This window comes from Dreissena polymorpha, chromosome 12 (genome assembly GCF_020536995.1).
Source record: "Dreissena polymorpha isolate Duluth1 chromosome 12, UMN_Dpol_1.0, whole genome shotgun sequence".
NCBI classification, from domain to species: Eukaryota; Metazoa; Mollusca; class Bivalvia; order Myida; family Dreissenidae; genus Dreissena; species Dreissena polymorpha.
Window position 1 is genome coordinate 57,331,765 of NC_068366.1, and position 22,389 is coordinate 57,354,153.

The 22,389-nt window shown below is 35.5% G+C and overlaps 1 protein-coding gene and 1 long non-coding RNA gene across 3 annotated transcripts in view; one reads left to right on the forward strand and one right to left on the reverse strand.

The window, feature by feature from the left end:
* The first annotated feature begins 341 nt into the window (after positions 1 to 341).
* LOC127853103 (uncharacterized) lies at positions 342 to 4,042 on the forward strand. Its single transcript, XR_008036460.1, has 4 exons — positions 342 to 401; positions 1,833 to 1,935; positions 2,230 to 2,289; positions 3,385 to 4,042. It is a non-coding gene; the product is annotated as an uncharacterized LOC127853103 (long non-coding RNA).
* A 1-nt stretch (position 4,043) lies between these two features.
* LOC127853102 (nuclear migration protein nudC-like) overlaps positions 4,044 to 22,389 on the reverse strand; it is a 40,549-nt gene continuing 22,203 nt past the window's right edge. Inside the window, exons 3-11 of one of the 2 annotated variants that reach the window (XM_052387307.1) lie at positions 22,096 to 22,205; positions 20,968 to 21,061; positions 19,642 to 19,746; positions 16,681 to 16,788; positions 15,647 to 15,715; positions 14,509 to 14,634; positions 12,323 to 12,406; positions 10,771 to 10,889; positions 4,044 to 5,607 (exon numbers count right to left, since the gene is read on the reverse strand). In XM_052387307.1, coding sequence (XP_052243267.1) covers positions 5,556 to 5,607; positions 10,771 to 10,889; positions 12,323 to 12,406; positions 14,509 to 14,634; positions 15,647 to 15,715; positions 16,681 to 16,788; positions 19,642 to 19,746; positions 20,968 to 21,061; positions 22,096 to 22,205 — 867 coding nt within the window. In that variant the 3' untranslated portion in view covers positions 4,044 to 5,555. Of the gene's footprint in view, positions 5,608 to 10,770; positions 10,890 to 11,438; positions 11,558 to 12,322; positions 12,407 to 14,508; positions 14,635 to 15,646; positions 15,716 to 16,680; positions 16,789 to 19,641; positions 19,747 to 20,967; positions 21,062 to 22,095; positions 22,206 to 22,389 lie in introns of both variants that reach the window. The other variant, XM_052387306.1, reaches the window with a different exon arrangement.

The following is a 22,389-nucleotide window of genomic DNA, read 5'->3' on the forward strand; positions in this document are numbered from 1 at the left end:
GTAACGGAACTAATTAAAAACAATTCAGTGTTTTTGTTTGGTCTATGAGTTGAAACTTTAGAAAATAATGTTGCAAACACTTTTATTCTAATTTTTTAATTATTTCCAAAAAACGTACCTCTATATATCCTAATTTTAGTCGCAACGATGCGAATTTTTCCCAATCCAGAAGGCAAGTTCCCAAAATGGTAAAGGAAAAACACTGCAACTTGTGCCAAGTTACCCAGTGTTTCCGATGCTGACGCGACAAGCATATGATTATTATATGCATATTTGTGCATGTATGTTTAGTGCTTTGTCTGTTTACATACACTCGTCTAATGGTGTGATCTTTCATTTCAGGTTCGAAAAGTTTCACCAAACCTATTCCGAAATCGACGTGGAAGCAATTAATCTCAATGGTAAATCTCAACGACCATTATACGTTATTATTCTTTATCTGTCATTTACCTTTCATACAAAGTTGTCATTAGCGTATAAGCTCGACTTTTTAACATTAATAGATAGATTTCATTAAACTTACAACATTTATTCCTCATAATGAAATAACCTCATAGGCAAAGAATTTGTAAAAATTAAGGGCATTTGTATACTTTCCATACATACAGTATAGGCCGGTCAGATATTGGGTAATTTATTTAGCTCCATGGATTTTATTCACGAGTGAAATGTTTATTCGCCATATTGAAAGTGTATTGCAAGCGGGTTTGACGCATAATCACAAGAAACTAGGTTTTTCTTTTGAGAACCTAGGCTCTCGCTTGAAGATTGCACATGGCTTCCAGAACACAAGTTTTTATTCCATATCCTAGGTTTTCACCAGAACCCAAGTTATCATAAAATGTTGCATCAAACGGCGATATTCTTATTGAAAACCAAGGTTTTGGTTCTTATGAAAAAACCCAGTTTCATGTGATTATGCGTCGAACTGCTTGCCATAGAAGTGACCCAATAGAGCAAGTTTGTTAACTTACGTTTGAAAGGCCTTTTTGCACAATTAACTTCAGTAAATAACACTAAAACTGGTACTGTCTTGCTGAAATACTCTCGCAATGCAAGTAAAGAGGGCAGTTTAGTTTAAAAACCCGGTAAATTATTGTTCTTGCGCACATCACTTTGCCCTATTGAGATCTACCTACATATTTTATTCACAGGTGATACCTCTTGTAGTTTGTTGATACCTCATCTAGTTTTCAAAATATCCAGACAATACTTTAGCATAACAACTAACAATAGGCAATAACTCTAAAAAATATGGATGGAGCATGAATGGTTTTTGTTCACTGCATTCACCCATATGGAGATATTAATTGTCTATAGGTTTTCAAGTTGATACCTTCTATAGTTGTCAAAATATGCTTCGAACATGCTTTACAGTGTTATACAAAGGGCAATTACTCTAAGAATATGGATGCAAGAGGTTCATATCATGCGTGTGCCCCACAGCGAGACCGATCTACCTATTAATTCAAGTACATAAACGCAAGAAATAAATATATGCACCAGACAAGACATCTGGCGTCCTGACGGCACAAAGGACACGAAAACAGAAAGATACTTACTTTAAAAACTTTTTCGTGTGGAGATAATTTATTAACCCATCTATGCCTTGCGTCTAGAAAAAAGGCATTGGTAAACAGTATAGACCCAAATGAGAAGCCGTATGATGCGGCGTCTCATCAGGGTCTACGCTGTTTGCTTTAAGGAATTTCTGTAAGAAATATTCTAAATATAGAAATAACATACTAGACATCCCTAATTTTGGAAATAAATTGATCCAATTTAGGATGGGATAGTTCACTAGGCATAAATGGGTTAAATTTGCTTTTCAGGGTCTGGTTGGTTCACCACGGACCCTTTCGAGATTACGCAGTTCGGAGGTCAGTGGAAAACCGCGGAGTTCAAGGCGGGAGATGCACTAATCTTCGGCATGAAGTAAGGGAGATAACTCTTGTGTAGAGTGCTTTTGTGCTTTGCATAGTTATCGCTAAACAAATGAATACACGCATAAATGAGCAGAAATTTCTTACGGTTCGTTTTGGCCAACTCTCATGTTTCACTACCCTGTAATGTCCAAGTTAAGTTTAATAGATTTCAAGCATTACAATATGTTGGTGCATCTGCAAAAAAGCCGTTTCTTAGAATACATAAAAAAAATTCTCCTAATTACCTCTGCAGTCCTGGCAATGGGTAAATTGTAGTAATTACAAGGCACATTTGTGTTCACAGCACTGTCCACATGTCTACAGCAAACTTGACGGACCTGGTTAGAATAAGTTGTGATACACGGTAAGATATTCTAGTTTTATTGTGATATATACATGTAAGACTAGTAAAATCAAGGGCAATAATAACACTTTTGTATTGGGCAAGTGTTTTTTTTTTACAATAAGTTGAAAAACGTAAATTATTCTATTGATTCACTGAAGTTTAAAAAAATGGAAGTACTGATTGCATGGAATTACTCTGAATGCAACATTACCGGTATGTGAGAAAACCTTAAAATATCGGTCTCAGCATCGCAGCTAGGTCAGTGAGCTCAACTTGTAGGACTCTGGTCGACAATATAAAGCTACTCTTGTTTGAGCAATTGTACCTGCAAATTTCACTGCATATAAAAAGAAGCACTGCATTTGTGTCTCATTTGATGTTGTCAGGATATCGCAGTGATTTGTATAGCTGCTTCCCACCTAGGTGACCAGGTTCTACCCCCATTCCTCAGGCATGGAAGGAGCTCATAACCCTCGAAATACACACGCGCATCAATAAGAGCACTTGTGACCTGTCACCTCTCTTAGGATAAAATTAGCAACTAAATAAAAAGAAAACAAGATTCAGGATGCACATATCTACAAAGTATAAGGTCCCACCTCTACATACTGTCATTGGGTATTAACACTGATTCAAATTGATCATGGCTTAAGCCTCGTTCTGCGAAAGCTGGGCTTAATGCATGTACAGAAAGTGTTGTCCCTCTGCAGTCTGCAAAGGCTAATCAGGGACCACACTTTCTGACTACAAAGGAATATTATTCAAAAGAGACTTCCTATAAACGAACAATTCCATTAAAGTGGAAAGTGTTCTTTCTGATAAGCTTAACCCTTTGCATGCTGGGTAATTTGTCATCTGCTAAAATGTCGTCTGCTGAATTTCTAAAATTAGCATTTTCTTTGATTTTTTTCAAAGAATACTATCAGAATAGCAAACAGTTTGGATCCTGATGAGACGCCACATTCTGTGGCGTCTCATCTGGATCCAAACTGTTTGGAAAGGCCTTCAAAATTCGGTTCCAGCACTGTAAGTGTTTAATCTGGGATGACATTATGCAAATGCATAAAGCGGAGATTTTCTAGAATGAGGCTAATTTATTTTGCCACTCTTCAGATGGCAGCCTGCCAATGAGCCGGCGGATCCAAGATACGTGGGGGACTTCCAGAAGCCCGCGCAACAGTTTGGTCTCTATGCCGACGCCGAAAAGATGAAGCCTTCGGCTGTAACCATGGAGGAGTTGAAGGCACGCTGGGGGTTTCAGTAACCATGGAAATGGATCTTTATGAGCATAAATGTGAAGATAGAGATTTGGTGCTAATGTTAATGTTTTTATAAATATGTCAGACTATTTGAGTTACGCAATATTTTGCATTTTTAATTTTATATGCGGTTTGGATATTCTATTCTTATCATTCTGTTAGGTAAGGTTAACTATGTCTGGTTTTGTTTGCTTTCTCATTCCTGAGCATTCGGAATGTACATGTAATCAGGTAAGAATAAAGCTTGTCCATATATCAAATTCTTACAGAGAGGAGTTTTAAGTGTTGATTTTGAACTAGTCACTGCTGCTTTCAGCGTATAACAATCATTTAATCAGGATCATTATGAACAAAGCAGCCTTCATGCAGGCATAAAACGCCACTCTGTTGATAAGGAATTTATATGAAGATCCAAAGTGTGTTATTTAATAAATCACTCTTCTGCAATTTGATTTTTATCAATGTAATTGCTATTTTTGTTAATGTACATAAACTATTTAAATGAACTATCACTCATATTTGTTCACCTTTATTCTCTAACAAATCATCTTACAGTTATAATACTAACACTCAAAACATGATTTCTTTCAACACACATTATAAAATGGAAAGTCTGAACTGAAAATGGACGATGCACACCTGATGCCAAAGAACAAAATGGAATTGCATACAATGATTTGATTCAACACAGACACATCAATGAGCACATGGTAGACTAAAATTGTCTATAATGGACACAATGTTTTGAATTGCATGTCCATATTCATCAACTGTTCTGATTCAAGTCTAATACAAAACATACGTGTATTATTTACCCTTTCCCACTCAGAACAAAGTGACAATCACTATGTGCAATCAGCATAAAACCAGAACAGCCAGAGAGTAACTCGCAGTCTGTTCAGGTTTTATGCTGTTTGCTGCTCATCAGTTCTCAAAGTACATTCACCCTATGATGCCTGGGTATGAATTGAAAATGTTGAGTCTGTCTAACATGGAGAACACTAAGTTAATGACAATCCACGTAATCTCCTCATAATTTATGAGCCTTGTTCTGGGAAAACTGGGCTTAATGCATGTAAAAAGTGTATTCCCAGATTAGCCTTGGTAGACTATTCTTTATTCTCTGTCCAAAAACGCATTGATGAATACGGAACTGGAGTTGGAACGAAATAAAACATGCTCAAGAAACGTTATTTTTGACAAATAATCACATTACATACATGTATATGAGCCGTGCTCTGTGAAAAAGGGGCTTAATGAATGTGCGTCAAGTGTCGTACCACATTAGCCTGTGCAGTCCACACAGGCTGATCAGAGATGACACGTTCCGCTTTTAGGATATTTTTAGTTTCAACAAAGTCCCATCTTAGCAAAAATCAAGCGGAAAGTGTTTCCCCTGATTAGCCTGTGTGGACTGCACAGGCTAATCTGGGACGACACTTTACGCACATGCATTAAACCCCCTTTTCACAGAGCACTGTCCATATCTAAGTAAAAAGGAGATTAATCAGCCAATGTGTAAACAGTTTGCACACGAACAAGCAAATTTATAAATGGAATGGAAAGAACTATATTGAAAGTAATGACACAAATGTGTAAAATGCTTTTTTTCACAATATGAAAAAGCTTAATAATACTAACATTTAAATTCTTAACAGTAACATTTACTTTATATTATATATATATATATATATATATATATATTACTTATAATGTTAATTGGATGCAACATTTAAAGTCAACAAAAAAAGTAAGAAAATAATGGTAGTGTAAGCAGACTATAATATTTCCATCCAAGAATGATATATCCATTCACATTCATGCAAATATGTTATATTTAATGCCTTAGGCAATCTTCACAAATACTTTCAAGAAAAGCAATCACACTTTATATGATTATATGTCCGACACAACAGCTTTGGTGATACTTGATGTGGCCATGTTAACTACGCCACAAGATGCAGTGTCAAGGTCACTGAAAGATGAAGGTGAAATCACAGACGGCTATGGCATGTCATTGGACGGCTAGTTGAACTTGCACTTGGAAAAGTCCATTTCAGGGTGGGCTGCCATGAACCTGAACAATTGACAACAAACGTGTGGTAATTAAAAGGAAGTGGGTGTACATAAATAAAGTTGTTCACAGATTTTCTTATTTTTCCAAAAATTATTTAATGCCGATTTTTTTAATAATCCAAAATTATTAATAATATCAACAACAAAAAAAGAATATTGTTCGCCACCGCCGTTATACGAACACAGGAGCTTTAGAAACAAGAAACCGTCGGAGACGGGTGATGCTTCCCAAAGGTTTTTTTTGTTACAATATTGCACTATATAATCAGATAAAAGGAAACGTCTTGAGGGTACAGTAGTTGGGGGGACAAGAATTTTTTAATAGAAAATTTCAAAGGGCCATAACTCTGTGAAAAATCATCCGACCAGAACCCGCTGATAATATGCACATCTCCTCTTGGTAGTGAAGCTTCCCATAAAGTTTCATTGAATTCCAGTCATTAGTTGCTGAGAAATAGCCCGGACAAAAATTGTGCACGGACGGACAGACAGACACACACATGGACAGACGAAGCGGCGACTATATGCTCCCCCCAAAATAAATTTTGATTTATTTTGGGGAAGCATAATAAAATCTAAAGGCCATTCAGGCTTTGGAACAAAGAAGCACATTTTAAATGCACTGTTAGTACATGATTTGACATATTATCAATGAAAAACTTATTTTTTTTTATTGATTATTATCTATAAAAGAAACCATTTAACAAGTACTTTTTAGTCATGATTGTTAAATCGCTTGCTTGATTTTGATGTATGCATTATTTTTGAATCTATAACCATTTTTTTAATGAGAACAAGACCCTTTTTACGGGTCTTTTAAGAAACTTGTTCTAGAGGTAACATTTGATGCAAAATCCTGCTGCTAGCTAGATGCAATCGACCACAAATATCTGCCTTGCCTCACTTTCATTCATTGTTCAATTTTCTACATTCAAAATTATCAGAACAAACAATTTGAAATAACTCTTATCAAACTTCTATGTATTCCAAACTGTACTATTTAACTACCATAAGATGATAATGTGCATTACAAAATTTAAGCCAAGGGCAATAAAATCTAGTTTTCAAGGCTATTGAAATTCTTGTTGGCCTTTTTACATATACTTCTCACAAAAGTACATTGTATCTTGCAGAGCTAAAAATACAAAGCATATTTTATTGGTTTTCCTATGTTATCATAGAGCAATGGAATCTCATATAACAAGGTAGGGGAATAAACAGGCAGCACTAAGAGACAAAACAGGTTTTAGGCAATATACTATGAAAGCAATATTATTTGAAACACTAATTTGTTTGGATTTTCTTAGATACTCAAATGTTAAATGAAATGTTTGACAAACATTTATGTACAAAGTCTTATAGTAGACATCATAAACATGTAAACAAAGTCATGAACTAAAGATCTACAAAATAAGTCAGAATCTATGAATCAAAAAAGTATTAATTTAATGAAATAAAAAGAATGTCTGTGCTTCACAAGTCAGTTGCAGTAATGTAACCTATTGAGATGGAATGTCTCCAGTGATAATTTTAGTGAAGATACATTGCTTATACAATACATGGTCCACATGTATACACACAATAATAATCAGAACACTGTTCAACATCACTTACGACTCACTACCCGAATCTGATAATGTGAACATGAAGTTATATATATGTAATTAGCATTAGCATTGTATCATGCAAATTTTGCATAATATGATAAAAATCACTAAATACATGCAAACTTTTTCAAACACCCATTTAAACTTATTACAATAAAGGGTAACAGACCACTTTTGTATTTGTACTGGAACTGAACTCGATGCTGTTGGGTTTATTACCATGCCTCTTCAATAAAAGTCCACCAAACACAGTTTAAAATGTACAAAAATGGGCTGTGCTCTGTGAAAAGGGGATTTAATGCATGTGTGTTGTGTCATCCCAGACTAGCCTGTGCAGGCTAATCAGGGACGACACTTTCTGCCTACACTGGATTTTCGCTAAGAAGATATTTTAACAAATGAAAAATACCATTAAAGCGGAAAGCGTCATCCCTGATTAGCCTGTGAAGTCCACAATCTGGGACCACACTTCACGCACATGTATTAAACCCCCTTTTCACAAAGCTCGGCCCTAATATTTTTTTTTATGTAAAGCTCAACATGTCAATCAGATTAATAGGATGGGATAACGTGGTTAATCTTTTACAGGCTGAAAAATAACCAACACCTCAACAATAACAACAACAGCCTTGCTTGCTGCAAAATCATAGTACATAAATAACACTAAATTCTGCACACGGTTTTATCTAATACAAAAAGTCAAAGCAGACTTTGTAAATCAGTTGACAAGAGCTCTAGTATGAACAATTTTAATATTATTCGTACCTTGTTTCTAGAGATTTTATAAAATGTCTAATATAGTTCTTTAATTTCTGTGATGCTACTACAACAAAATCTTTTTAAAAAGCTGATAACATACTGACTGACACAGACAAAACCCTGTGCATTTGTGCCTGGCTCTGTGAAAACGGGGTTAAATGCATGTGGCGTAGTGTCGTCCCAGATTAGATTGTGCAGTCAAAAAAGGCTAATCTAGGACAACATTTACCGCCTAGACTAGATTTTCTTTATAAAAGACTTCCTTTAAATAAACAAGAGGGCCATGATGGCCCTGAATCGCTCACCTGACTAACCAAATACAATCCCAACACAGATTTCATCAAGATAAACATTCTGACCAAATTTCATAAAGATTAGATGAAAACTGTGACTTCTATTGTCTACACAAGGTTTTTCTATTATTTGACCTAGTGACCTAGTATTTGACCCCTGGTGACACAAATACAATCCCAACCCAGATTTCATCTAGATAAACATTCTGATCAAATTTTATAAAGATTGGATGAAAACTGTGACCTCTATTGTCTACACAAGGTTTTTCTATTATTTGACCTAGTGACCTAGTTTTTGACCCCAGATGACCCAAATACAATCCCAACCCAGATTTAATCAAGACAAACATTCTGACCAAATTTCATAAAGATTGGATAAAAACTGTGACCTCTATTGTCTATACCAGGTTTTTCTATTATTTGACCTAGTGACCTAGTTTTTGACCTAGTGACCTAGTTTTTGACCCCAGATGACCCAAATACAATCCCAACCCAGATTTCATCAAGATAAACATTTTGACCAAATTTCATAAAGATTAGATGAAAACTGTGACCTCTATAGTCTACACAAGGTTTTTCTATTATTTGACCTAGTGACCTAGTTTTTGAGCCCTGGTGACACAAATACAATTCCAACCCAGATTTCATCTAGATAAACATTCTGATCAAATTTCATAAAGATTGGATGAAAACTGTGACCTCTATTGTCTACACAAGGTTTTTCTATTATTTGACCTAGTGACCTAGTTTTTGACCCCAGATGACCCAAATACAATCCCAACCCAGATTTAATCAAGATAAACATTCTGACAAAATTTCATAAAGATTGGATAAAAACTGTGACCTCTATTGTCTATACCAGGTTTTTCTATTATTTGACCTAGTGACCTAGTTTTTGACCTAGTGACCTAGTTTTTGTCCCCAGATGACCCAAATACAATCCCAACCCAGATTTTATCAAGATAAACATTCTGACCAAATTGCATAAAGATTGGATAAAAACTGTCTACGCAAACAAATTGTTGACGGTTTTTCTATTATTTGACCTAGTGACCTAGTTTTTAACCTCAGATGACCCAAATACAATCCCAACCCAGATTTCATCAAGATAAACATTCTGACCAAATTGCATAAAGATTGGATGAAAACTGTGACCTCTATTGTCTTCAAAAGGTTTTTTCTACTATTTGACCTAGTTTTTGACCTAGTGACCTAGTTTTTGACCACATATGACCCAAATACAATCCCAACCCAGATTTCATCAAGATAAACATTCTGACTAAATTTCATAAGAATTGGATGAAAACTGTGACCTGTACTGTCTACACAACGTTTTTCTATTATTTGACCTAGTGACCTAGTTTTTGACCCAGATGACCCAAATACAATTTCAACCCAGATTTCATCAAGATAAACATTCTGACCAAATTTCATAAAGATTGAATGAAAACTGCGACCTCTATTGTCTACACAATGATTTTCTATTATTTGACCTTTAATGTGACCTAGTTTTTGACCTAGTGACCTAGTTTTTGACCGCAGATGACCCAAATACAATCCCAACCCAGATTTCATCAAGATAAACATTCTGACCAAATTTCATAAAGATTGGATGAAAACTGTGCCCTCTACTGTCTACACAAACAAATTGTTGACGGACCCACACACAACGGACGCCAGACATCACACGGTCACATAAGCTCACCATGTCACTTCGTGACAGGTGAGCTAAAAATCATTGAAGGCTTAAAGTGTCATCCCTTATTAGCCAACGCAGACTGCAAACACTAAACTGAGACGATACTTTAGGCACTTGAATTACAACTCGTTTTCTAAGAGCAAGGCTCTTGTCTTTTGGAAGTAACATTATGAACATCAACAACATGAACTTGAATCCTGTTATCCACGTTTATTGATATAAGGGAGTAAAACAAATGCCAGTTGGAACCTAATCCGTGGCTTCAAGTCGCTTGTGCTCGTACTTATACTTCCAAACTATTCTAACAGTTACATGACTGTGATGGTGACCATTAACTGTTTACTAACTGTCTGGTTATATGACTGGCACTGGTTAAGAGTAAGAGAACATACCAAACATCTGTATTAGTACAAGTTGTTTATTTTTACTAATAAAGTGAACTGTACAGAAGTTTATTCCAAAATTATAATTAATAATTCTTGAAATGTTTATTCAAATCTAGTAAAATTTCACATGGTGAGAAATGTTGATTTGTTAATCAAGCTCCAACAAAAATATTTAATTCGTGTTCATGAATTGCCATGACTGATTGTTTCTCTCTCAAATTGACTAAAATATAGATGATTAATATTGTACATATTTTCTATACAATATCAGCCTTGACAATTGATTAGATAAGAACAGATGGTGCCAAATGACAAAATTTACAAAGTGCTTTTTAAAACCAATGCCAGCCCTTCAGACAAAAGTGACAACAACAACAAAAACTAGCATGCTGAGCCATGCTTCCATGGGCCCCCACTCACTTCGACATCACATCACGCTTCTTTTGCTCATCTGACGTCGGCAGACCCATTTCTTTCTGCCGCTGATCAAACATCATTTTCTCCACCATTGACCGTGTTTCCCCGTCCAGATCTGACAACTGTAAAACAGTAGCGGTGCACAGGGTTCAAGCACATAAAATCAACTACGCGAACCTACACCCAGAAACCATTTCTGTGTTCTGCCAGGAAGGCTCCGTCCCTGAGGTCAGCATCTCCTCTTAAAAATCAAGCTGTTTGGCATATAAACCAACTCCTTTAGCATTTCTCTGCATGAAAGTACAGTGTACCTCACCATACATGTTGTCCAGTCCCTTTACAGGTAAACTAGTTTCAATCATGTTTGATTTATATCCAAGCTTTTAACAAAAAAATCTGTTTATAAAGCATTTCTCTTAATATTCAACACGTGTTCACAATTTATCCCAGCATGCTGTATTTTGTCTTTGACATTATTTCCCGCTATGCTAATACCTCACAAAAAGTCAAAACCTTGTACGTGGTTACAAATAAATGCTAAAGAAGTTGCTTCGATACGCTCAAACAGGCCTTTCTGGACCATCTGAAACAAATGTTGATAGCACAAGCTTCGCACACATAAGTCTTACACACTGCCCTGTTACCTAGGCAAGCCAGGTATGGATACTTACTTAGACATAACCTCCCTCTTTTTCTGATCTTCCGAGGTTGGAAGGCCAAGAGCCTGTTGACGTTGGTCGTACATCATTTTTTCAACTATGCCGCGAGTTTCACCATCAAGGTCAGATAACTATGGTAATGGTAACTATGGTTATCATAACTACATATTGTATCATACAGTGTATTAGTATTTGTATTGATATTGGAATAATATCTATGATAATCATAACTCCATATTGAATCGTATTTGTATTGAAATTGGAATGAAAGCTATGATAATCATAACTTAATATTGTATTTATTTGTGATAAATATGAAGGATTAAGGAAAGTCTTGCTTTGCAAAAGATATAACAGACTATAACAGATATAAATATTAAATATTAAACTTGTGTTTTTTGATTGCTGATTATTACTCTTAATTGTATTTACTTTTAACCAAATCTGAAACTAAATAATATTTCTTTGTAAACAAAAAATAAACAAAAGTAATGTATGCCATGGAAACTCAAATCATAAAAGGTAACAACAACAAAAATAAGAGTAGTTTCTGGTGGTGAAGAAAGGTGGAAAGGTAATTCACTGTAATAGACTTAGTATTACAGACTAATGCATTCGTTTCTCTCATATACAAGTATCAATTTTATCAAATTGTATGTGGTTTTTTTTATCATATATATTTACTTTGCTTCTACTTCAGTAAGATGGCAATTTTGAAATTTTCAATACAGTAACACGTTGGAAAGGAAATGTCATTGTGTAAAGTAAATAGGACTTTTCTACCTCTGTTTGTCTTACATGGCTTCAGCAGTTTATTTTCAGGGAATAAAATTAGTCTCAAAGTATCACTGTATTTAGAGCATGTCACCACTGTACCGGATCAATGACACACTAACCTTGGAATTTTCTGGCTGGACTTTCTTTGTATTAATCTCTGGATCAGTCATGACTACTTTACTCCACCACTCCATCTTGTTCACCTGTTAATTACAACAGAATTTTTGTCTTAAAATATCTACCATGTGGAAATATTTAATATTATGGATAATTTATTGTACACTGACGACAGAATTTGAAAAATGTGGATAAAAATAACTGAAGTTTAAAACAGTCAACAACCATAATCTGTGATGAATTAAGGCTTATATGGATGATAAAGTTTTACTTTCTAAGATTAGACCTGGCAACCAAGTTTGTGGATGCACATGTCCCACATTTGAACTCGCACCTATAAAGATAACACATTTCAATAGGATTGAGTCATGAATGTTATGAACAGTTCTTCTCCCAATAGTTTTAAACATTGTACAACCATAATATGTGATGCTTTAAAGCTAATATGGATTATTTATCAGGTTTGTGATTTTTTTGTTCTGTTATAATAATGATATAGCATAAACATTAAAAAGAAGGCAATTATGACTCTGAAGCACTCACATGAGTTTGAGGAAAACCAACTATCAGAACTTTACCTAGTGACCTAGTTTTAGACACTTTTGACCCCTATTCGAACTTGTCCATGGTTTTATCCTGATAAACATGCAAACAAAGTTTCATCAAGATTGATATAAATGTGCCCTCTATAGAGGTGACAAAGGTTTTCTAAGATTTGCCTGGTGACTTAGTTTTTAGGACTTATATGACCCAGATTCGAACTCAAATTACATATTGTAAAGACAAACAAAGTTTCATCAAGATTGATATAAATGTGCCCTCTATAGAGGTGACAAAGGTTTTCTAAGATTTGCCTGGCGACTTAGTTTTTAGGACTTACATGACCCAGATTCGAACTCAAATTACATATTGAAAAGACAAGATGTGTTTTTGAAACACAATGTCCCCCTATATGACGTTTGACCTTGAAGGATGACCTTGACCTTGTGAAGGATGACCTTGGCCTTGATCTTTCACCACTTAAAATGTGCAGCTCCATGAGATACACATGCATGCCAAATATCAAGTTGCTATCTTCAATATTGCAAAAGTATTCATAAAATAAGCGATTTGGGCCACATATATTTGACTTCTGACCTTGAAGGATGACCTTAACCTTGACCTTTCACCACTCAAAGTGTGCAGGTCCATGAGATGCATATGCATGCCAAATATCAAGTTGCTATCTTCAATATTGCATAAGTATTTATAAAATAAGCGATTTGGGCCACATATATTTGACCTCTGACCTTGAAGGATGACCTTGACCTTTCACCACTCAAAATGTGCAGCTTTATGAGATACACATGCATGCCAAATATCAAGTTGCTACCTTCAATATTGCAAAAGTATTCATAAAATGAGCGATTTTGGCCACATATATTTGACCTCTGACCTTGAAGGATGACCTTGACCTTTCACCACTCAAAATGTGCAGCTTCATGAGATACACATGCATGCCAAATATGAAGTTGCTATCTTCAATATAGCAAAAGTAATTGCAAAATGTTAAAGTTGGCGCAAACAGACCAACAGACAGACAGGGCAAACACAATATGTCCCCCACTACTATAGGGTTTCCTAAGATTTGACCTCATTACCTAGTTTTTGGATGCAAATGACCCAGATTGGAACTCAACCTCAATATTGTCAAATTACATTCTGGTTTTTGGACGCTCATGAACCCCCTGTTTGGGAAGCATAAAAATGAGCTACCTCCATAAAAGGTTCATCAAAACCCTTCCATTTCATAAAAATATTTAAATCTGATTCTTAATTCATAGTTTCTGTTGATTGTGTTGAATAAATAATTAACTAAATACTGAAATCAGTATTAATACTGAAAACTTTCAACCATGTAAATAGATCTAACAAAGTAAGAAACTGTTTGTGTTGTTTATCTTGGCAGTGAAATGTGGCAAATTGAAGTAAGTTCACCTTCTTAAAGAAGCGTTGCTGTTTGCAGACTTAAGTCATGTATGTAAAATGTCATCCCAGATTAGCCTGTGCAGTCTGAAGAGGCTTATCAGAAACGACACTTTCCGCCTAGACTGGATTTTCATTTAGAGTCCTTTAAAAGAAAAATGTAATTAAAGTGGTAAGTGCTGTCCCAGTTATTAGCCAATGCCGACTGTAGCAAGATTTTCACCTTTTCAAAGAAGAGTTTCAGCTGTTTGCCATCCTCCAGTGTCCACGTGGACTCTTCCACCTTGATGTCGTGCTGGAGATCTCCCTCTATCACCGGGGGGTGGCCCTTTAAGCCTGCCTTCACACTCTGTGAAAATAAACTTTCTTGTTTAAGTGTTAGCATTACCAGTGGCCCAATAAGCCAATGTCTACAAAATTATGTAAATAACTTCAAAATAAAGAACATTTTTGTCTTTACATGGTATTTTTATTCCTGGAAACATGCATTTTAGCTACTTATTAATGCTGCAACAATATACCGGTATATCGGTATATATCGCAATACGCAATCTGCATATTGTATTGCGATACGATTTTCATCATACCGGTATGAAAACTTTACAAAAATTCATTCACATTTCGTCCAGAAAAGTCATCCGAAATAATGATATCAATTTAAGCAAAACAAATCGATGTTTAGTAAAATAAATTGTTACATAAAAATAGCATTCTAAAAAGTCTAGTTTACGGAGAAGCGTTGTTACATGGGAGTCAGCAAGAATAGTTGAACTGTAAACTGAGCAATAAATATGCTTTACCAGTTTGAATAAAATAATGACTTGGTAATATTGTACTTGCAGCATATTTATAATCAATTAATGTTAATTAATAATGTCCCAGAGATTTATTGTATACACTATACAGTACACAATTGCACAGCATGTTTAATGGGAATATACAATGGACAAAATGACAATACTAATCTTGCATAACAAAATGCTTTGTAAAGCCAAACAACAAGTTAATTGTGTTTATAAAGCATTTTGTAAAAAGGCTAGAATTGCCAAATAGGATATAACTAGAACCTAAACATACAATACAAAAGTTATGTTCATGTAAATAAGTTGGTTTTGGTGATTAGCTGGCAAATTATAATTCTGGTACACGTTAGCAATATATTGCAATACGGGTTTTTGAACTGACAATATATTGCAATACGGTTTTTGGCGTATTGTTGCAGCACTACTACTTATTCAGATTTCTTAGCACCAACCTTGAAACTGGTCAAAATACTAAATGAGACTTATCAAATAGATAAATGTTCCAGATAAATATTGAGCAACTTTCAGTAAAATATTAATATAAAAATCTTATCTTACCTTTTTCTCGATGATGACAACAATGTCTTTGCTTTTTATTCTAAATTTCACATCAAATGGAATGACCACCTGAAAAACAATGACATTTGTAGAAATATTTGATACTTGATGAGGTCTGAGACGTTATAAGAATAAATTAAAGTTTTCACTTAAAGCATACAAGAACAAGAAGTAGCCCCTTATTGTGGCCAATAGGGACCCCAGGGGAATTATTTAAACAAACTTAGTAGAAGACCACCTGTCGCACACCAAATGTTAACCCCTGATCATTTTAGTTTCAAAGAATAAGATGGTTAACATTATTTACATATATCTGCATTTATCTTGTAGCCTTTTGGTGTGGGCAGTTTTTACCCGAGGGCATGATTTGAACAAACTTGGTTGAGGGCCATCATTTCAATGATATATGCCAAATACCAAACCTCTTGGCCAGAGGTTTAAGAGAAGATTTTTTTTTACTATAAACATTAAAAGAAAACAAGTAACCCCAAGGAGGGGCCAGTTTTGTCCATAGGGGGATTATTTGAACAAACTTTGTAGAAACCATCATATGGTGCTACTCACCAAACATTAAACCTCGGACCCTGTGGTTTCATAAACGATTTTTTTTATTGATTTACTATACAAGTCAACATTAATTATGTGACCCCTGGGGCATAGCCAGTTTTGACTTCAATGGCATGATTTTAACAAACTCATCAGAGAACCACAAGATGATGTAACACACCAAATTCATGAATAAAACCTCATGACCCTTGTGGTTTCAAAGAAGGTTTTCAAAGTTTCCATTTTTCAAATATATATTTTCTTAGTTTCAGTGGCAAACCAACTAGAATGATTTGAACAACTATGAAAGAGTCAATCCTTTGAAGTTTAATTAAAATCTGCCCTGCTGTTCAGCAACAGAAGTCCTTAGAAGAAAACATCCACCCACACACCCACTCACTGATGGGAAACGGACAAAATGGTATCCTAAAATCCTATATGTGATCATATGACCTAAAAACTGAAAACATACTAAAAGAAGCCCATACTTCTAACTCTGACAAGCTCTGAGTCCAGGAGTATTTCTCAAGGTCTGCACCATTTCCAAAGTTTGGCTTCAGTTTCCCTTTAGCATCTTCATCCTCCTCCTCATCTGACTGTAACACAGTGAACAGCACAGACACTTAAAGTGATATTATGGACATCTACTGTAACACAGTGAACAGCACAGACACTTAAAGTGATATTATGGACATCTACTGTAACACAGTGAACAGCACAGACACTTAAAGTGATATTATGGACATCTACTGTAACACAGTGAACAGCACAGACACTTTAAGTGATATTATGGACATCTACTGTAACACAGTGAACAGCACAGACACTTAAAGTGATATTATGGACATCTAACAGTTTATAGGTGTCTATCGCAACCGGTGTTTATTTTTGGTGTTTTCACTTCATATACACTTATATTTGTTAATTCAGCATCAACATACTAAAACAATATCCCGGAAATAGAAAAATAATGCATTTGAATATTAACCGTACTTTCGTTTTGACAACTGATGACAGAAATGATTCGATGTACGATGTGAGTTTTAATGTACTTTTCATGCAGATTCGTTCATACGACACAAAGACACAATTTTGTTTTACGGATCATTTCAGCTTAGAGGACTGGGTGAGTCATGTAAAATATCAAATATAATATATATGTTTTTATAAACAACTGGTAGCAAGATGAGTTGTAGATAATTGGTCAGTTACCACATTTTAACTAACTCTTTTGACCTGTTAATTCTTTTCAGCTCAATTCGACAGTGAAAAATGCCCATATGACTTTAATACAAGTTATAACATGCCATATTGAAATAGTTGTTTACAAAAATCCCATAGAAATGTTGTATTTTATTTCTAACAAGAGTTTCAGCTTGAAATTTCAGCTTTGATTATTTCAGATCAAAATGTATGTGTTTATATCCAATAACTGGAAGAAAATGGGATAATTATGTAATTGAAAAGTAACAGCAAATTTTGTTTCATTGAGATTATGATGTAAAATATGATAAAAGAACAGTTTACTGCCTAATGATGAAAGCAAGAGTTAAAGAGCGATCAGTACATTTATCAAACAAAAGAAAACCGTTAACCTTCTATAAAGACAGTGTTAATTCTTCCCAGTTTAATAATTTTGAATTAATAATTGTTAACCACACAGTAAATTCAAAATGTTTTAAACCAACCAAAAGCTTTTAATCTCATGTATTCTCATTTTATTCAATTTATCGAACTGCATCATGAGAAAATAGGTCTGTGGCTACTGTATCTCTCGACAAGCCTCAGCAAACGCGCAGTCTGGTCAAAAGCCACCATATTCTCTAGCGTTAAGCAAGATTACTTGGTCCAATTACCAGACATAACCAGATTTGGTGAATGCACAGGCTGGTCTGACACTACGCTGTCCACATATGGCATTGGACCCAATTTCGCACAAAATGGCTTTTAATACATATAGGATCTGGCACGAGTTGTCATATCATACCATATTTTATTAAACGAGTTCAGGAATTTTGTTAGAAAGCGAGTCTTTGGCGAGCTTACTAATGAATTTCCTGGACGAGTTTAATAAAATATGGTTTGATATGACAAAGAGTGTCTGATCTTTATCTTTTTTATCACATGCTTTTAAATGAGCAAATTAAATAAATATTTACGCAAACATAATGATAAATCCCGAATGTTGTTTACATTTCGTGACGTCATTTGACGTTGCAACGTCATTTCAGCAAAATAACAAAATGCGATTGGTCAATAAACGAAAACTAAGCCAATGAAAACACTATTACACATGTGTAATATAAAACAAGAGGACCATGATGGCCCTGAATCGCTCACCTGACTAACCTTGCTACATGACTTAAATTCTTATCAGACCCATATACAATCCCAAGCCAGATTTCATAAATTAATACATTCTGACAAACAGTGACCTAATTATACGATCCAAAATCAGATATTATCAAGATAAACATTCTGACCATATTTCATTAAGATCAGATGAAAACTATGACCTCTATTGTCCACACAGGGTTTTTCTATGATTTGACCTAGTGACCTAGTTTTTGACCCCAGATGACCCAAATACAATCCCAACCCAGATTTCATCAAGATAAACATTCTGGTAAAATTGTATTAAGCTTAGATGAAAACTGTGGCCTCTACTGTCATCAAAAGTGTGTTTTTTAGCTTTGACCTAAGTAACCTAGTTTTTGACCCTTGATGACCCAAATTCAATTCCAACCCAGATTTTAACAAGACAAACATTCTGACCATATTTCATTAAGATCTGATGAAAACTGTGACCTCTATTGTCTACACAAGGTTTTTTCTATGATTTGACCTAGTGACTTAGTTTCTGACCCATGATGACCTAAATACAATCTCAATCCAGATTTTATCAAGATAAACATTCTGACAAAATTTCTTCAAGATTGGATGACAACTGTGAACTCTATTGTCTACACAAGGTTTTTCTATTATTTGACCTAGTGACCTAGTTTTTGACCCATGATGACCCAAATACAATCCCAACCCAGATTTTATCAAGATAAACATTCTGACCAAATTTCATAAAGATTGGATGAAAACTGTGACCTCTATTGCCTACACAAGGTTTTTCTATTATTTGACCAAGTGACCTAGTTTTTGACCCCAGATGACCCAAATACAATCCCAACCCAGATTTCATCAAGATAAACATTCTGACCAAATTTCATTAAGATTGGATGAAAACTGTGACCTCTGCTGTCTACACAAACAAATTGTTGACGGACACGCACGCACATACACACAACAGACGCCTGACATCACACGGTCACATAAGCTCACCATGTCACTTCGTGACAGGTGAGCTAAAAATATGTAATGGTTATATTACATGGGAAACAGGGTATGGCATGTGATAAATACCGTTGCCCTAATGTACTACAATCCCATGCTCTCACCTTATTTCCTTCCTTCTTCTCCTCAGCTGGTCCATTCTCTGCAGGAGGAACTTCTTCCACAGCAGGCTTATCAGCCTCAGGCTCCACTTTTGTCTCGACTTTTTTCTGAAATAGGCCATGAGCGCACTGTGTCCATTTCAACCTTTTTTCGCTCAGTAGCAAAGTGAAAATGGCCATATGCAGCAGCATAAAGCCAGAACAGCCTGCGAGTAACAGTATATAAGGGTTGGAAATGAAGGCTTTAAAACTTGAATCTAGTATTAGTAAGAAGTGTCTTAAATTCTATTTGATATCCTACAAGACTAAAAACATGTCGTAACTCATATCTGACTGGTAAAAGATTAAGTTAACACTGTCTTCAGTTAAGAAAACCGAGAAAAACTTAAGCTATCAGTGACTATCGTCAATTATTCGAGCAGAAATGCTAACCATTTGTTTAAAACTGAGACCTTGACCTTGGTATTGTGGGTATAATAATTATTCATACAAATAAGCAAAATGTACATTATAACTCTGTTTTACCATACAGTTGAGCATAGAGAATAGGGTTGTTAGTGAGGAGTAAAGGTTAGTTTATATATCGAGCCTCAGCAAATCTGCAGTACAAGCCTTGGCTAGTGCTTCATGATTGAGCCTTACAGAAATATCAAGAAATCCATTTTAAATGGTTTTTAAGTTAATGAGGACCCTCCATGCCAAATTTACATACATATACTGAGGCTGCAGGAAGTGTTACTATCTTATGCATAAAAAGCTTAAGAATTTAGACGGTTGTGACAAATTTAAAATCATAGATATAAATTCCAGCTATTTCGCTTTTCATGAAATATTTGAAAAAAATCTTAATAGTGCTGTATTTTGACCTTAAAATTAAACTCAACTGTGGTAAGTAGCAAACTTGTCTGAGAAGTTAAAGAACAGTAATTAGCATGGCACTAGACAGTCAACCATAAGGCAAACAGATCATCTTCATAGAAAAACATCAAAGGCATATAGCTTTCCACAACAACAAGTTCAGTCCCAGACAGAGTTTCTACTGACAGAGCCTCAATCTGAGAAAACTGGACTTCATTCATGTGCGTAAAAATGCAATCCCAAATTAGTCTGTGCAATCTTCGCAAGCTAGTCAAGGAAGACAATTTCCGGTTTTATGGTATTCATTAAAAAAAGTCTCATCATCTTATTGAAAAAATCCAGTTTAGGTTGAAAATGTTTCTCAGATTAGCATGTGCAGACTGCACAGGCTTATCTGGGACGACACTTAACGCACATGCATTAAGCCCATTTTCCCCAAAACAATACTCTGAGTCTGACCCTCCAGCGTACCTGGTCTAGCTGCTGCTGCAGTTTCTCTGCCTCCTCCTCTGTCAGCTCTTTGATCTTGGGCTCACTGAGGGCTGCCTCCTCCTCTTCTTTCTTCCTGCAAGGTAACATGCAACAATTCAATAAACCTCATTCTAGGAAATCTGTGGATGTGCGAAAAGTGTCTTTCCAGATAAGTCTATGCACAGGCTAATCAGGGACAACACTTTCCGCCTAAACATAGATTTTCATTTAGAAGATACTCCCTTTAAAAAAACGAAATATGCCATAAAAGCAGAAATTGTCATCCCTGATCTGGGACAACAATTTATGCAATTGTATTAAGCCCAATTTTCTCACATACAATAACTCAACATATGCCATGGAAACTAGCAGTTCCCGCCACTCAATTAGTTAAGATAAATAAAAACAAGAGCTGTCTCCATAGGATGACATTTGCCCCCGATAAACACTTTTATAGAAGTTATGAGAATTTTTCGAAACCTAAACGCATTTTTCAAAACCTAAACGCGGTCACAACATGTAAGTTCAAGGTCAAAGGGGTCCATATACACATGCATACCAAATATGAATGTTACATCTGAAGCAACATACAAGTTATGAGCATTTTTCGAAACCTAAACGCAAAGTGTGACGGAAAGACGGACGGACAGTGCGATCACTATATGCCCTCCTTCGGGGGCATAAAAACAGTGCTTCAGCTAGATCTAAGTGGAAGGGCGCAGCACGCTGTCGCCCCTAAGTCCCATGCTGCCCTTTTGGAGATCCGCCATGCCTTGTTTTGAACCAATCACATTATCATACAGCAAATTATAATAGTAGTTTCAATAAATTAGCTAAATTAGCACATTCAAATTTGTTTGATTACTTATAGAAAGCATGCTTTACATGAAAACACAGTCATGTACTATGATAATACGACCACGTGCACTAAAGTGCGCTTTTGACAAAACAGCACCTAGCTCAAGCATTGAAAACCCAACATTCACCAATATTTGTTACTATCTATAGTTCCAGGGAATGCTGTCACATATCAAAACATAAACATTATTTCCGAATTTGGTATATGCAGTACTCATGGATGTTGCTCTAACAGCACAAGGATACTAAGTGAGATGTCCTATGCCCTACTTGCGTATTCGTTCCTGCCTCCTCCTCTCCTCCTCCTCCCTCTCAGCTTTCAGGGCAGCCTGCTTCTCCTGGGCCTGCCTCTCATACTTGCGGAACTTCTCCATCAACATCTGACAACAGGGAGACAATAGACAATATCACATAAAGGAACTTCTCCATCAACATCTGACAACAGGGAGACAATAGACAATATCACATAGAGGAACTTCTCCATCAACATCTGACAACAGGGAGACAATAGACAATATCACATAGAGGAACTTCTCCATCAACATCTGACAACAGGGAATCAAT